The sequence below is a fragment of the Notothenia rossii genome, assembly GCF_949606895.1.
Source record: "Notothenia rossii genome assembly, chromosome: 5".
Taxonomy (NCBI): domain Eukaryota; kingdom Metazoa; phylum Chordata; class Actinopteri; order Perciformes; family Nototheniidae; genus Notothenia; species Notothenia rossii.
In genome coordinates this window covers 5,313,213-5,330,067 of record NC_136903.1, presented here as the reverse complement: position 1 = coordinate 5,330,067, position 16,855 = coordinate 5,313,213, and the positions used below count along the sequence as shown (strand labels likewise).

At 40.9% G+C, this 16,855-nt stretch overlaps 1 protein-coding gene across 1 annotated transcript in view; it reads right to left on the bottom strand.

Moving 5' to 3' along the window:
* Nucleotides 1-16,855, bottom strand: part of cttnbp2 (cortactin binding protein 2) — an 89,772-nt gene that overhangs the window by 36,835 nt on the left and 36,082 nt on the right. Inside the window, exons 3-4 of the mRNA XM_079679801.1 lie at nucleotides 14,474-14,704; nucleotides 3,319-4,747 (exon numbers count right to left, since the gene is read on the bottom strand). Of these exons, the coding sequence (XP_079535927.1) occupies nucleotides 3,319-4,747; nucleotides 14,474-14,704 (1,660 nt within the window). The remainder of the gene's footprint in view (nucleotides 1-3,318; nucleotides 4,748-14,473; nucleotides 14,705-16,855) is intronic.

Here is a 16,855-nt window from a genome sequence, read left to right as displayed (position 1 = left end):
GAACTGCTCACAACATATTTACCAGAAACCTAATGCATTGAAGGTATCTTGTTCATTATTTTTAATACACATTCAATTCAAATTGAGTCTGACATATTTGGAAAATATTGGTAGTGTTAACAATGTATAAATGTTTAGTTTCTACAGATTTAGAAACAATATTTTTTCAGATTGTATCTCAGTGTATGCCTTTTTATTGAAGATAAATACTGCTTGCATTATTAAACTTCCATTTCAAGCCTGTAACGCGCTGTTTTTATATCCGATTATTCTACAGAAATTGTTGATGCATCTTGTTTTTTATTATATACACATTTTGGTAAAACACAGCCTGACATATCTAGGATCTCAAGACCATTTTGGATCACCATTAGAATAAAAGTAAAAACATTTACCAATCGGGTTGGGTCTAGAGTTAACATTTTAATTTTAATTTAAACTGGTTTAAATTAATATTGCACATAAATATAGTTTAAACGTGTAGGCCAAATAGTGTTAAACCAGGAGAAAACCATGCCAAATATAAGCAAGATGAAAAACAAGATTTTGAGATAATTTAATATTCTTTACATACATCGTTTACTGTGGTAATAGATCATATTTGTAATAATTATTTAAAGCAATACCAGGCATTTCTCATGACGCAGAAACCCTGTGATAAAATGTTGCTAGTTTAATTAACATGTGACGTGCGCTGCAGCCTGGACAAAAGAGTCAGATTAACAGCGAGATGATGGACAGCCATCAGCTTTCAGTACAATCATTCACACAGTGGACACATCGAAAATTCACACACTACTTACTGTGCAAGTATACAGCGTTATTAAATGATTTGGCAGAACAAACAGATGGAAATGGGAACAGAAAAGACCTGATTACTAAACGACTTTGCTAAAAATACTTAGTAAACCTGCTGAAGGCTTTAGATGCTAGTTGTTACCATGGTTTATACTGCTATTCTGACCTGGGAGGGCTAAAATAGTTAGAAAAAAAGCAGGATGGAGAATTTGAGTGCAGAAATGTGTCTCACAGACTGAGTGGAGAGTTAAAAAAAAAGAGACTAACGGTAAAGTGCAGCAGAGATTCTTAAGGACGTAGGTAATAGAAGCTGTTATAGAGGCACTTCCTGTGTGTCAGCAGGTGGGGGTGGCGAATTAAAAAGGGCAAAAACTGTTTGATGACAGGTGAGATTGTGGACCTTCCCTTTCCCTAAACCAATTCACATATTTATAAGATTTGAAAGTGCTATTAAATGCAATAAAACCCCAAAAGGTTGGTAACACTGGTGTAACAAAAATATAAATATTGTGTGCTTATAGAGGCTGTCATTTAACTTTTAATTACCAGATATTTGGAGGGCAGCTAAATCAGCGGATATGAGGACTTGTTTTTTAAAAAGGAGCAATTATTAACAAAGAGCCGATACAATACATAAAAAAACTCAAATATTTGTTTAAATTTTTAATGGATTGAATGGATATTCTAAACTTTAGGATTTGTTAACTACGTCATTATAGGCTATTTGTTATCTACAAAACACGTGTTTGAGTTACTAGGTAGAGCAGCTTTATACGTTTAAATTGGGATACATCTGCATGCAAAGGAACAGGACTTTAAAAAAATGCGTATGTACTTGTCACATTTCAAAGGTGCAATTTTAGGATGGTTCCAGTTTATTACAACCTCGGTCTTGTATTCTTAGGTTTTTCTTCCTTTCTTATATAATGACTGTGAAAGCAGCAATATTACAAACAAGAATTAAAGGACTGGAAACATGAACATGGAAACATGAGCCGAGAGTTCAGCCAAATTCTGTGATCCAGCTGATTTGAGGGTAAAACGAATATGTAATATTCCTTCATTGTGAAATGTGTGCACCTGGGGGGGGTATGTAAAACCAAGAAGTGATTCTGTAGTAATTATTCTCCTGCAGATTTAATATAGACTTGATGTTTCACATATCCAGGACGTTTTCCATTAGCCCTGGAAAGCCATAAGTGAAAAGAGTACGGTTACGTCTTCGAATTTCGGCATAGACCTTGTACCAAATTATCAGTTCTTGTGACATCTGTTTGAGTAAAATAGTTTTTTTACAGATAGAAATGATGACAAAATTATAGAAAAAAATACCTAACTTGTAATAAACAGTAAACAACCAAGCGTAGCACCAAAAGCACATCACACGGTTAATTAAAATGCCTGCTACATCTATATTAAATAAATAACAGAAAGTGTCACTGACATGAGACGCAGGTGTGATGAGTTAATGGAAGCAGACACAGGAAGAGTGCAGGAAGTGGAGGAGTTGTCATGCATCTGGAGGATGGAAAAGGGGAGGGGAGGAGAGGAGAGCAGCCTCTGGCATCAGCTTCAGAGAGGAAGGGGTTACTGCTGGGAAATATATCGAAAATCAGGAGAGGGGGAAACGAAAGACCCATGTGCTTTCCTACGTTTCATTAAATTACATTTCCTGTGACTTTATCGCTATGCTGTGCTATGCTACAAAATGATATGCTATGCTACTCTATGCTATGCTACTCTATGCTATGCTATTCTATGCTATGCTAAAGACAGTTGAAGAGAAGAGGCAGATCCTACGTTGCATTAAATTACATTTCCTGTCACTTGTTCACTATGCTATGCTATGCTATGCTACTCTATGCTATGCTACTCTATGCTATACTACTATATGCTATGCTACTATATGCTATACTACTATATGCTATGCTACTCTATGCTATGCTACTCTATGCTATGCTACTCTATGCTATGCTACTCTATGCTATACTACTATATGCTATGCTACTATATGCTATACTACTATATGCTATGCTACTCTATGCTATGCTACTCTATGCTATGCTACTCTATGCTATGCTACTCTATGCTATACTACTATATGCTATGCTACTCTATGCTATGCTACTCTATGCTATGCTACTCTATGCTATACTAATGCTATGCTACTATATGCTATACTACTATATGCTATGCTACTCTATGCTATGCTACTCTATGCTATGCTACTCTATGCTATACTACTCTATGCTATGCTACTCTATGCTATGCTACTCTATGCTATACTACTATATGCTATGCTACTCTATGCTATGCTACTCTATGCTATACTAAAGACAGTTGAAGAGAAGAGGCAGATCCTACGTTGCATTAAATTACATTTCCTGTCACTTGTTCACTATGCTATGCTATGCTATGCTACTCTATGCTATGCTACTCTATGCTATGTGTAAAGACAGTTGAAGAGGAGAGGCAGTGGGGAGATCTGGAGGGGGGTGGAGCACGGAGGAGCCCCTTTACCTGATGCTGTTGCCAGGGGGCTGCCTGCTGAGGCTCGGGGGCTACGGGAGGATGAGGCACTAATGGAGGAGGAGATGGAGGTGGAGGAGGAGGGGGGGTTTATGGAGGAGGGGCTACTGACAGTGGAGGCGGGGCTGATGACGGGGGGGCACTCTGCACATGCAGGGGTCCGGACGCCCCCCGGGGAGAAGCAGGCACCCACCTGAGAGGCCATCAGGGCTGGGACCAGGTCCAGGGCGGGTTTTGGCGGCAGCTGGGGTGTGGCCGGTTTTCCCCCTGAGGAACGGTCCCCCACCCCCCCCTTCATGGAGGGGTGAGGGGGAGAGGGGGTCTGGGAAAGCCCTGGTTTTTTGGGAGGTATGGGAGGAGGGTTTCCCCGGTCGATCCTGGCCACCGTGGGCGACTTGAGGCCGATGGGGTGGCTCAGGCGTCCGGGGAAAGGTCCTCCTTCTGAGGCGGAGTGAGGGAGACCGGGACGCATGGGTCCTCCCGCGGGGGGGCTGGTGAAGCGCGACAACACCTGGGTGACGGTGTGCCGGGCTTGCTGTTTGGCGGCAAAGTTGTCCCGGTTGGTGGGCGACAAGTCCCGGGCCGGAGGACTCTGGGACGACGTGCCGTTTTGGTCCTGTTCCTGGAACTTGTAGCGGGCGGCCTGGACACGAGGGCTCACTCCGGTGGGGAGGCCGTGGGCGGGTTGGCCCTCGGAGCCGTTCTCCGTCTGGACGAGACCCCCCGAGCTGCTGTGGACGAGCCCCCGCCCGCTCGTCTTCGGCAGACTCAGCCCCAAGTAGTTGGCGGGGGTCGGTTTGACGGGGACAGTGAGGGGGCTCTTCTTTGAGATAGGACCGTCCACCTCAGTCGGGGGCAGGTTGTCCGTTTGAGAAGACGCTGTTCGGGAGCTGATGGGCTCTGTGGCTACGGACACAGACGTCACAGCTTTAGGTGTGGGTGGTGTGGGTTCTGCAGCAGCTTTAGGTTCTACGGCAGGTTCTACGGCAGGTTCTGCAGCAGGTTCTACGGCGACTTCAGCGTCCTTCCCGGCGCCCGGTTCAGTCCTAAGCTGCTCCACCTGCTGCCGTAGACTCTGGCTCTCCGTCTCCTCGCGGCCCAGCCTCGCTCTCAGCTGTTCTCGCTCTGTGTCAAACTCCGACAGCTGCTTCTCCATCTTGGCCTCCATCTGTTGGCTGCGCTGCCGCTCGGTGGAGAGTTCTTCCTGCAGCCGGCCCGAGGCTCGGCTCTCCTCGTCCAGACGGGCCTGGAGCTCGTCGAAGCGCTGCGACTCCTCCACCACCCGCGTGGCCAGCTGCTTGCACTCGCGCACCAGCATCATGACGATGTGCTTGTTCTTCTCACGCTCGTCCTTCAGCTGCGCCGTCAGCTTACGGTGATCCTGCTCCAAACTCTGCAGCTGCAGCTTCTCCATCTCCAGCTGGAGGAAGAGATACACACAAGTTAGGAAACATATTTAAACAAGATTTCATAAATACAGAAAAAGACCACCAAAAGATCATATCCTCCAGCACCCGTGTGGTACAGAGCTTTGTAGATCTACATACAAGATACCGTCTTTATCGAGTGCTTCATATAGATATGGATCAATGCAAAGTTTTAAAAATGCACCAAAGAACGTGCAAGATATTTTATAGATCAATAAAAAAGTTATTTATTGCTTAATCGATTGATCATCCATAATAGCCACCTTCCCAACATGAGGACTTTTCTCCGTTTAATGTCATTCAATGTTAAAAAAAAAAATACAAACTCAGGGGACCGAGACAGATCATTGCAATGTTTTCACAAATGCTCAAAATAACCACTACAAAAATCACAACACAGGTACAGAGCTTGGTAGATCTACGCAAGGGATTCTTTATTAAGTGGTATATGTATACACACAGGGCACAGCAGCAGTAACAACGCAATGTTTTAAACATTTAAAAAAACTGTTACCAAAAAATCTGAGCTTGGTAGATCTAATGAGATCGAAACAGCTTTCATCGAGTGCTTTAGAGATATTTGCAAATTAATCGATTGATACACAAAAAAACGCCAGCTTCTAAAAAATGTTTTTATTTATTTCAATGTGAATTAGGGCTGCAAACTAAAAACAAAATGATGATGATATTAAGTGATATCTTAAAGGTCAGTGTTTTCTTTTGTCCACAACTTAAAGATATTAAGTTTAGGTCATAGAACAGGAGTCAATAAACTAAAAAATATTCATATTCAAGAAGGTGAAACAGAATATAATTGATCTTAAAAAGTACTTAAAACAACTTGTTTATTATTAATAAAACTAATTGACAAATTGATTCATCCTAACAGATCTAATTTGAATATTTGATCATCTTCTTTTTTACCTGACGATCACTTAATTCAACAGATGAATTGATAAGAAACACGAGCAGTAGCCTTTTTATAACATGAGCCGATAACAGAGTGCGTGAGTAAGTCATCAGGTGTCTTCAGTTACAGAATTACAGAGTGAATGTGACGCGCATGTGACGGACTGACATCATCCGGATACCTTTGAACACATATCGTCTATCAATAAGTCCAGCACACACACACACACACACACACACACACTGTACACACTGTACGTGCTCCATGAGCGTCACATGTATGTCAAACATCTGAACATATCTCGCACACACATATTCCACATCACACCACCTGTCCCACTGCATCTGTGACACACTGTGAGGCTTCATCCGGAAAATACCATCCATCTGTGGGACCCTCAGTCACATTGGGCCTGTTAACACACATGGACACTGTAATATTCTGTACAAGCACTTTAATATTTAAGGTAAAGGTATGGGTACAAGGGTGTGTTTCTGTGTTTTCAGGTAAGTTTAAGTGGTAAAAGAGGTCTAAAAGTAGTGGCAGAGATGTTTAAAGAACGTGTTGTAACAAACTAGTGGTAAAGCAGATACTATATGAGCTATATCTGAGTTGAATGGAAGTGTATCGTGTGAAAAAGAGGGTCACATGCTAGCTGATATTAACTTTTGTAACCACGTGTGGCTAAATAATGACTTGTGTATGTGTTTTGAGGGTGATTTGCAAGCAGACTTGTTGATAATTTATGTTCCATGCAAGTATAAGAATGTAAACAGATGTGTATAAAGATGCATCCCTTATTAAACATAGCCGACAGTAAGCAGCCATGTTTCAGTGATGTGTTTCAGGTAAGTTGAAGTGGTAAAAGAGGTCTAAAAGTAGTGACAAAGATGTACAATGAACGTGTTAGTGTAACAAACTAGTGGTAAAGCAGATATGAAAGCTATAACTCATATGTATAGCAGTTCAATGCAAGTGCGTCCAATGCTAGCTAATATGAAATGTTTGTAGCTAAATTATGACTTGTGTCTGTGTGCTGAATACCATCAGTCATGGAGTTGTAAGGCTTCATGTAAGTGTCCAAGTGTGCAACAAATCACCCGAAGAACAAAACAACGTTCAATCTAATTTATATATAGACTGTAATGGAGTATTGGATAAATGCAACCGCTTGCATTCTGCGGGAATGCAACAACCAAAATTATCATCACAAAGCCATTTGTGCCACAAAGATACAATTAGCCAGAAACGATTTTCTCAAGACAAGCCTCGAATGAGCCGAAAAAAACAGCTTGATTAAAAAGACAAAATAATTAGATATTTCCACAAACTATTTAAACCGTGGCTTGGCTCACGGTTTAATTTATATATTCAGAGAGACATGGTGTCTCTGTAAACGGTTGAATTTTGATGACTTGTCAAAGCTCTCTGGAGCGCCGCTGCTATTGTTATCTCAGATCTGGCTTCACAGAGGGTAACGAGGCTTAACGGAGGCTCTGCACCCGACTGCCAGACCCATCGCTCTAACAAGCTTCCAACAAAAGAGTCGACACCCCTGTAACCAAAACGAGACCCCCTCCTCTCCTCCACATCCACAAACCAAAGCGTCAGGGAGTTGATACCAGCAGCTGATGCTGAGGGAGCGCCAGTCACTGCTCGAAGGGAGGTGCTACGACTGGCTGCTAATTGGGTGAGGATTATGTGTGTTGTAAATCAGCCTAATGACTCAGGAGGACATATTTAGAGATTCTGGCACCGGGCAAGATTAAAGAGGACATATTATGCTCATTTTAAGATTTTATATGTGTATGTAGTGTCTTTACTTTAAAGAGTCCTCTCCTGCTGATGTTCAGGTGTATATCAGTATGTAGTGTCTCTACTTTAAAGAGTCCTCTCCTGCTGATGTTCAGGTGTATATCATTATGTAGTGTCTCTACTTTAAAGAGTCCTCTCCTGCTGATGTTCAGGTGTATATCAGTATTTAGTGTCTCTACTTTAAAGAGTCCTCTCCTGCTGATGTTCAGGTGTATATCAGTATTTAGTGTCTCTACTTTAAAGAGTCCTCTACTACTGATGTTCAGGTGTATATCAGTATGTAGTGTCTCTACTTTAAAGAGTCCTCTCCTGCTGATGTTCAGGTGTATATCAGTATGTAGTGTCTCTACTTTAAAGAGTCCTCTCCTGCTGATGTTCAGGTGTATATCAGTATTTAGTGTCTCTACTTTAAAGAGTCCTCTCCTGCTGATGTTCAGGTGTATATCAGTATGTAGTGTCTCTACTTTAAAGAGTCCTCTCCTGCTGATGTTCAGGTGTATATCAGTATGTAATGTCTCTACTTTAAAGAGTGCTCTCCTGCTGATGTTCAGGTGTATATCAGTATGTAGTGTCTCTACTTTAAAGAGTCCTCTCCTGCTGATGTTCAGGTGTATATCAGTATGTAGTGTCTCTACTTTAAAGAGTCCTCTCCTGCTGATGTTCAGGTGTATATCAGTATGTAGTGTCTCTACTTTAAAGAGTCCTCTCCTGCTGATGTTCAGGTGTAAATCAGTATGTAGTGTCTCTACTTTAAAGAGTCCTCTCCTGCTGATGTTCAGGTGTATATCAGTATGTAGTGTCTCTACTTTAAAGAGTCCTCTCCTGCTGATGTTCAGGTGTAAATCAGTATGTAGTGTCTCTACTTTAAAGAGTCCTCTCCTGCTGATGTTCAGGTGTATATCAGTATGTAGTGTCTCTACATGTTTCCATTGCTGTAATGTTCAAAAAGCTCTTTATTGTTCTCATACTGTCTGTGCTTCAGCACCTCTTTTCACCCTCTGTCTGAAACCAGAGCCCAGTCTGCTCTGATTGGTTATCTGGCCGGCTCTGTTGTGATTGGTCAACCACTTAGAGATGTCCCGCCCCTTAGCCTATCACGTACAATGTGTTGGAGCGCTAGTGTTAAAAAAGTAATATCCTTAGAAACGGAAGTAAACAAAGGAGTCCAATGGAGGGGTTTCAGGCCGGGGGAACTTTGGAAAATGTTCAAACCAATAACGTAGAAAAAACTGATTTTTTTGAAAATAGAAGATTTAATTAAAGCTTGATCAAGGAGGACAGCAATAGTAAATAAACTGTACTTATATAGCATTTTATCCAGTCTTTTCGAACCCTCAAAGCGCTTTAAATACTACGAGTCATCCACCCATTCACACCTCGTTCATATAGTACCACTTACTCTAGGGAAGCTAACACTCACACACTCACACACACCGTTGGCCATTAGGAGCAACTCAGGGTTCAGTATCTTGCCCAAGGATACATCGACATGTTGACTGGGGTTGGGATCGAACCCACAATGTTCTGGTTGAAAGACGATCAAACTCCCTCTCAGTCACACCAGTAAGCTTCTTTATCTAAAGATGAGTCATTTTGATATAGACATTTCTCAGCAAGACATTGTATTACTCCTGTCTATGGTTGCAAAGGGGCGGAACAGTTCCGGTAAGTTTCAGGTACATTTCAATGGGAAGTTAAGCTGGGGAATTTTGGAAATATTCCATATTGTTTAGTTGTTTTTAAATTATTTTATTGAACAATCATTTGTTTCATTGAAGAACAAAACATGAATGTTGAGTTAAATATTACTTCTATAAATCATGTGTGCATGTGATGGAGGAATGCACAGTGCCTGTAGGGGGTGTGGTCTCAATAGCCATGCAGTAAGCAGCGTGCTATGTGCATGTGATGAAGGAATGGCATGGATATTCAAGTGTACCTGAACGGCATCTGTTTGTTTTAGTCAAGATTATGCTAAAATGTACTTTCCCCAACTATATTTAAGTTCCCTATGAAGAGCCAACCTTCAATTTGGAAAATTCCCAGTTTATTCCCGTTTATTCCCATAAATTCCCGTTAATTCCCGTTAATTCCCATGGAAAGTTTACATCTTTGGAAATTGCCGGAATTTTGCAACCCTACTCCTGTCTCACATCTCATCAGGTATAGGCACATTGTATTACTCCTGTCTCACATATCATCAGGTATAGGCACCTTGTATTACTCCTGTCTCACATATCATCAGGTATAGGCCCACTGTATTACTCCTGTCTCACATCTCATCAGGTATAGGCACACTGTATTACTCCTGTCTCACATCTCATCAGGTATAGGCACACTGTATTACTCCTGTCTCACATCTCATCAGGTATAGGCACCTTGTATTACTCCTGTCTCACATCTCATCAGGTATAGGCCCACTGTATTACTCCTGTCTCACATATCATCAGGTATAGGCACCTTGTATTACTCCTGTCTCACATCTCATCAGGTATAGGCCCACTGTATTACTCCTGTCTCACATCTCATCAGGTATAGGCACCTTGTATTACTCCTGTCTCACATCTCATCAAGTATAGGCACCTTGTATTACTCCTGTCTCACATCTCATCAGGTATAGGCACCTTGTGTTACTCCTGTCTCACATCTCATCAGGTATAGGCACCTTGTATTACTCCTGTCTCACATAGGCTGACAGTTCTCCATGTCTATGTTTTGTGACAAGATCGTGAATCTTTGAGATTTGAATATATTTAAACATGTGCGTATACTAACAGAAAGGAAATAGCCCAAACATTACATAACAGGGCTGAAAGAAGGAGGAAGCCTGGGGACTATTTTAAGAAAAAGCAATTTCAGCAGCGGCGGTCGTGACCTTACATCGAAATACAGCCTCAAACAATTCGGCAGTGTGTTTACCCCCCAAAAACTCACTCACAAATACAGTGTGTCTGCTTCCTGCGGAGGAGTGGGGGCGTGTTCATTATGCACATAAGCCCATTGAGCTTGTGTTACGTATAACTGCCTGCAGCTCGCCTCATGGATAATTCAACAGCTTACTCACGGGAGAACGAGGAGCGAGACTGCGACCGGATGGAGGGGATAAAGATAGCACGGACAATCCGGTTGAATTCACTCTACCCGGCAACCCGGAGACCCTCTGAGGGCACGCAGCATATGAGTTGGTTTGCTGTTGCATCATGGGTTCCTACAAATACATGTATGCCTGATGTTTACAGTGAAGTACAGCTGTGGGGAGTCCAGCTGTGCTGAGGAGGGGAGGCTGGCTCTACTTTTACACACATTTCAGGGTCAAAGGAAGGGAAACTCTCTGGTCTCAAGCTGTTTCATTTCTGATTGCTGTTTGAAGTCATGATGGAGAACGAGTTGGAATTTAAAAAGCAAGATTTTCAAAACTTTTCAAATGTTCCCCCCTATATTTTTAGGATTAAAGGTGAGTGTAGAAATAGGGGAGACACAATAATCATAATTGAAAAAATTGAAAAAATATATATTTATGACAGAATAATAAACTTAGTGATAAAACAAATAGAATTATATTACAAAAACCTATAAAGATCATTATAAAAAAAAAAAATTCAACAAAAATGATAATAATTGATCACAATATGGACTCGTGCAATATCCAAAATTGCAGTAAACAAATATTTGATGAAGGGAAATTATGTGAAAATATAATTCTGAATGAAAATGTTGGAGTAATAATAAATAATCATAATTTTGGAGATGAGCCTCTCAAAAGAATCCAAGCGGTGCAAACTTAGTATGAATTGCAACCAAGAAACAAATCAGCAGAAAGTTTGTTTTTTAAAGCAAATATCTGTATTGATGACGCTAAGTAACCCTGACAACACACATGTGAGTCTGGTTCTCCCGTCATCCTATTCCTACACTGATATTAAACAAACAGAACATCTACCATGTTTGCCTCAAATTCCCAACAGCTTATTGTGTGCAATGCCCCAAAAATGTCACTTTAATGCTTTTCAAATCACAAACCGATGTTCAGAAAAATGAAACACAAACTTTTCAATATTTCTCTTTCACAGACTTTTCCCTTGCTTTGGCTTTTGTTTGTAAATCCAATGAGAAGAGAAGTGTTCCCTCTCATTACAGGGTGAACTCAAATCAATCTTTGAGTCGGAGGACCGGATTAAATTAGATCCCACGGCTTAGATAAATGTCATGGAGCTGTGCAGTAGCTTCAGAGGCAGACTAACTGATATAATGTAACGTCTAATAACTTTTTAAAGCTTTTTTTCACTGTGTTTTTTAAATGTCACTGTGATGCATTGACTCCCTTATGTGAAGTAATTTCAACCGTGGTGCTACACAAATAAAGAAGCCTTGTTTTTCCTCTGAGATCACAGGCTGATGCAAGATGCTCCTCATCCTCTTCCATCAGCAAACAAGCAGATATTTCTATACACAGACAATGAACTGTGGCTTCTTTATCAGATCAACACACACGTATTAAGTAAGGGATAATGTGCAGCGAGGCGGTCATTATGGGGAAAAGAACATCGGACAGACAGATCAGGAGCCCGACGCGACGCATAACCATTCAAAAACCACATCAAAACAAGGAAAACAACGATCAATAAGTGCTTGACAGCGGTCTGTCTGTATTGGATTAACAACGTGTCACATGTTCTGAATTGACCAATCAGAATCGAGTATTCAACTAAGCCAATTATTATAGTATATTGTACTACAAATAGTGAAGTATGTGCACATTCTTACTTTAACTTCTTATGTTTGCATTAATACTTTTATTTTATTAAATATTGTATTGGACATTTTATTTTAAATGATTATCTTTGAATATATATTTGTTTCATTTTATGTTATTTTATTTTGATATTTCACTATGTTTATAGAAATGTTCTTCTTTTATTATATCTATTTATTTCTCTTTTTTACTAAATATTATATATATATATTATCTTTATACATTAAAAATACATAATATATTTTATTTCATTGCACATTTTTACTTTAACTTCTTATATTTGAATATTTTTTTATTTAATTGTATTTATTTGTATTTATTTGTTTTGGGATATTTCACTTCCTTAAACTTCTTATGTTTATATAAAATATTTTTATTTTATCCCATCTGATTATTGCATTTATTTTATTTTTATTCTATTATAGAGAAACTGCCTCAAAAGCCACATTCCCCCAGGTTAAAGGTGACCTATCATGCAAAATGCACTTTTGTACGTCTTGTATACATGAATATGTGTCCCCGGTGTTCCAGGGAACTCACCAAGTGTCAGAAAACACAACCCTCTCTATTTCCCTCCATACCCAAATCTCTTAAAAAGGGGCTGCAACGGATCTGATACAGACTGATCCAGATTTGAACACTTCTATGACGTCACAGAAGTGGCGCTACGGCTATTGGGCCAACTCCACCAATCAGGAGGAGACAGCCACGGACATTGCCGTTGGAAAGCGCTGGAGACGCTGTAGTACATATGCCAGGCCTGTAGATGGTGCTGTTCTCACAGAATCAGCCCATGATGCAAAGACAGTGTTAAATTGAGCGAAATGAGGAATGGCTAAAATGCATGATCTGTTTGGTATTTTGAAAACTAAAAAGTATAAGTATGCCTTATATAGGTATGGTCCTACACTATATTATTAAAATATAGCATGATAGGTCCACTTTAAATAAAGTATATATTCCTGTTTGAGTGTCGTTCCTCTCTCAGCAGCAGCAGGTAGACCTTCCCTCTCAAACATGAAGCCTTTATGAACTGATGCTGAGTCCCCCCCCCCCCCCCCCCCCCCGGCTCAGAGATTAAATAGTGATATACGAGCCAATAAGGGATTAATGATGATGGGAAATGATAGATGAGTTTGGAGGCAGTCGAAGAACATCTGCCTCTTTATGCGCCTCAATAAATGAATACTCCGTACGTCTATCTCAAAGACATTCATTCTCCCACACTGCATGCTTTGCTTTTAAACACTATGTAAATGTACTAATGTGAGAAAATCCAAATCACATTTTTAAGTGAGAACATTTATCACAAAACTGTCATATTTTCCGTTCACACTCACACACACACAACCTGGAAACAGAGAAAATACAAAGTGTAACTCTTTAATACTACATGCATGAAGTCTTTAGTCCTGCCTGTCAGAAAGCGGCACATATGGACTTTATGAAAACATGTAGAGAAACCCCCTAAATCCTGCAAGATCACACGTTTCTTGCCTTTCATTTTGTATGAAAAGGCAAGAAGACGTGTTGCTCTCTGCACCAGAAATCTAAAAGTGAAATGTGTCAAATAAGAGACGAATTAAAATGTCTACAGACACCTACTGTTGAATACTTTTTTCAATCTGAAATGTGTGTGCCCACTCTCAACACACAAACAAGAAAACCCCCCCAGGCAACCAAATGATGTTTGTATTCATAATATTACCCGGAGTCCCACACATTGACTCTAGCAGTGGTTTAAAGCTGAGAGAAACATATTTTCCTGTGATTTCAAGCAATTTAACACTGAATTTAACACCCCATGCACTCAGACACTCAAATCCAGCACCAGACACTTTTTACGCTGCGATGGACAGTCTTGCACTAATGAATAGGTGTTTACATATTTTTAAATATATTTGTTTTTGTATTTGGGGTTGTGGGAAACGGTATTTCGATCTCTCTGTCTGTACACACAAACTGAAAGATTACCGATAAAGTTGACTTTGACTCGACTTGTTTATTTTGAGTCTTTTAATTTCTCTAATGTACAATCACTTGTCTTTTTAGGCTGCAACGCAAACATTGTGTCTTCTTGATATTTGTCCATGTTGATGTTACACATGGAGCTGCTGTGATGCAGGTCACATTTCAGACTTCATTAAAGTGTTATCGTATCTTATCTTATTTATTCCTCTCCCCTCTCCTCTTTCTCTCTCTTACCCTCTCTCTCTCTCTCTCTCTCTCTCTCTCTCTTACCCTCTTCTGGCGGCTCTCGGCGGCGGCCAGCTGAGCCGACATGCGCTCCTGCATCTTCCTGCAGTGCGCCATGACGGCCTCCAGCACGGAGATGGGGCTGGAGCCCAGGGGCCGCCGCTCAGCGTCTCCTCCAGGGACCCCCGACTCAAAGTCCCTCTGCAGAGCCAGGAAGGGGTCCGTCAGGCTGTAGTGACCGTATCGCTCCTGCAGGAACACCTCCTTCCTCTGGGCCTGGAGAGAGAGGAGAGGACATTTAGGTTAAATATATAGATCAAAGACATTCATTTTGACTCAAGTTAGACCCTATGTTGGGGCATAAATCATATTGTATTACATAAGACTTAAAACGAAAAACACAGAACAAAATTAAAAGCCTTAAAAAATGTATAAATATATCAATCTTAGAAATAATTTCATTTTGAAATATCAAGTTGCATGCTCTACTTCATACAAAGTAAAGTGTTGCATCAGTAATAGATATCGTTTTTTATAGTTTAAATGTGTTTTCCTTTGTTACATTTACTCTAAAGTACATTTGGAAACACACCAAAGAGTCCCAAGATTATCTGAGGGTGAGATAAGGAAGGACATGCAAAAAATGTACATTACATAAAATATAAAATACAGGTTATATTTTAAGCCTCCAGGGCTCGAAAAGCCATTTCAACACGAGGAAGGAAAAAATAACTCATCACCAATTAGGACAAACACGTTTAAATGAGGAATGAGATACAGACATACTTTTGTTTTCAATATCTAAAGTATGTTGCACAGTAATAGGAGCCTGGGACTTAAAGACTTTCTGTGTTGAAGCTAATGTGGATGTGAGAACAAGAATATTGAATTTTGAATCTTTCCCATCAGTGTGAGGACCCTGAAACCCCCACCACTGACCGCTGAGAGCCCGCCTGCCTGACTCCACTGCCTCTCAGCACGCACACACACACATATCTCAGGTTACACACACACACACACACACACACACACACACACACACACACACACACACACACACACACACACACACACACACACACACACACACACACACACACACACACACACACACACACACACACACACACACACACACACACACACACACACACACACACACACACACACACACACACACACACACACAAAGAGGGGAGGCTGGTGTTAAATCAGGATAAAATAGACACGGGTACCTCAGACTGACCGTGTATTATAGTTTCCATACTGCTCCTCGACAGAGCACTTGCTAAGCCCTCAAACAAATGAGATCGAACTAGATATTGCAGACGTTAACGAAACTTCCAGGCGTACACAATGAATCCCTTTTATCTCGTGTTGTTCTGAAAATACCGAAAAGTTAGCACTTGGCTGCAACGTAGCTTCATGTTGTCAGCTAGGTCTAATGACTGATGCATTGACATGATTCAACTTGAATTAAATGGGGAAATTAAACAAGTCTGCTTGCAATCAACACTCAACACACACTGACTGACAAAATACAACATACATACACAACTTACTGTTTAGCTAGGGTGGTTAAACTACTGGCATTAGCCCATGTTTGCTAACTTGTTACCATGACCTGACCTGCTACATATTCTAGTTTGCTAATGCACTTGCACCAGATACTAGTTAACGAATATAGCAAGTGCTTGTTCAAAATAACACAGTTTCAAAGCCCATTAACATTCTAGTGTCTGTTTATAGGCCAGATATTATTCCAGTCCCACATAAATGAGCGTGGCCTGACTGCAAACTGCCACCATGACTGAAAGCATGTCGCTGCACAGCTGCAGCTCGAATGTTTATCATCCATCTTCCTGCTCTGACTTCCAGGAGAATGTAAACAAAGCGACGCTCAGCAGATGAAGCAAGAGAGGAAGGGTTTTACGAACAGCATGTGAACGCAGCATAATGGAGTTTTCCCTTTACTGTGTGATACTTGCCAACCTTTAGACCTCAGAAATCGGGAGCATTTCAAAATTCAAAATTGGGGGGGGGGTTGCTAGTGGATCGCCGGAGCTGTTAGATTAACATTAACATGCTTATTGTAGTTGTAAGTGCACTGCCTCGCGGCCTGTAGCACCGTCCTTGATGGAGCATATGTGTGGGCTGGACCTGTATTTTACAGGAAAGGAGTGAGCAGAGAGTAGAGCAGTTGTCGATTCTTGTTCTGTTTTCTGTGAATATCTTCCTCACCCTCTCAGACTTTCAGTTGCGCGCGCTACTAAAGAGACGTGTTACCATGGAAACCAAACAATGGTGTCGCTGTATTAAAGTCCGAGTGGAAACAGTCGTGTGTAAATAATAGGTGTAAATCTGATTTTGTCAGAAATCGGGAGAAATGCGGGAGAAATATGACCCCGGGAGGAAACCGGGAGAGGG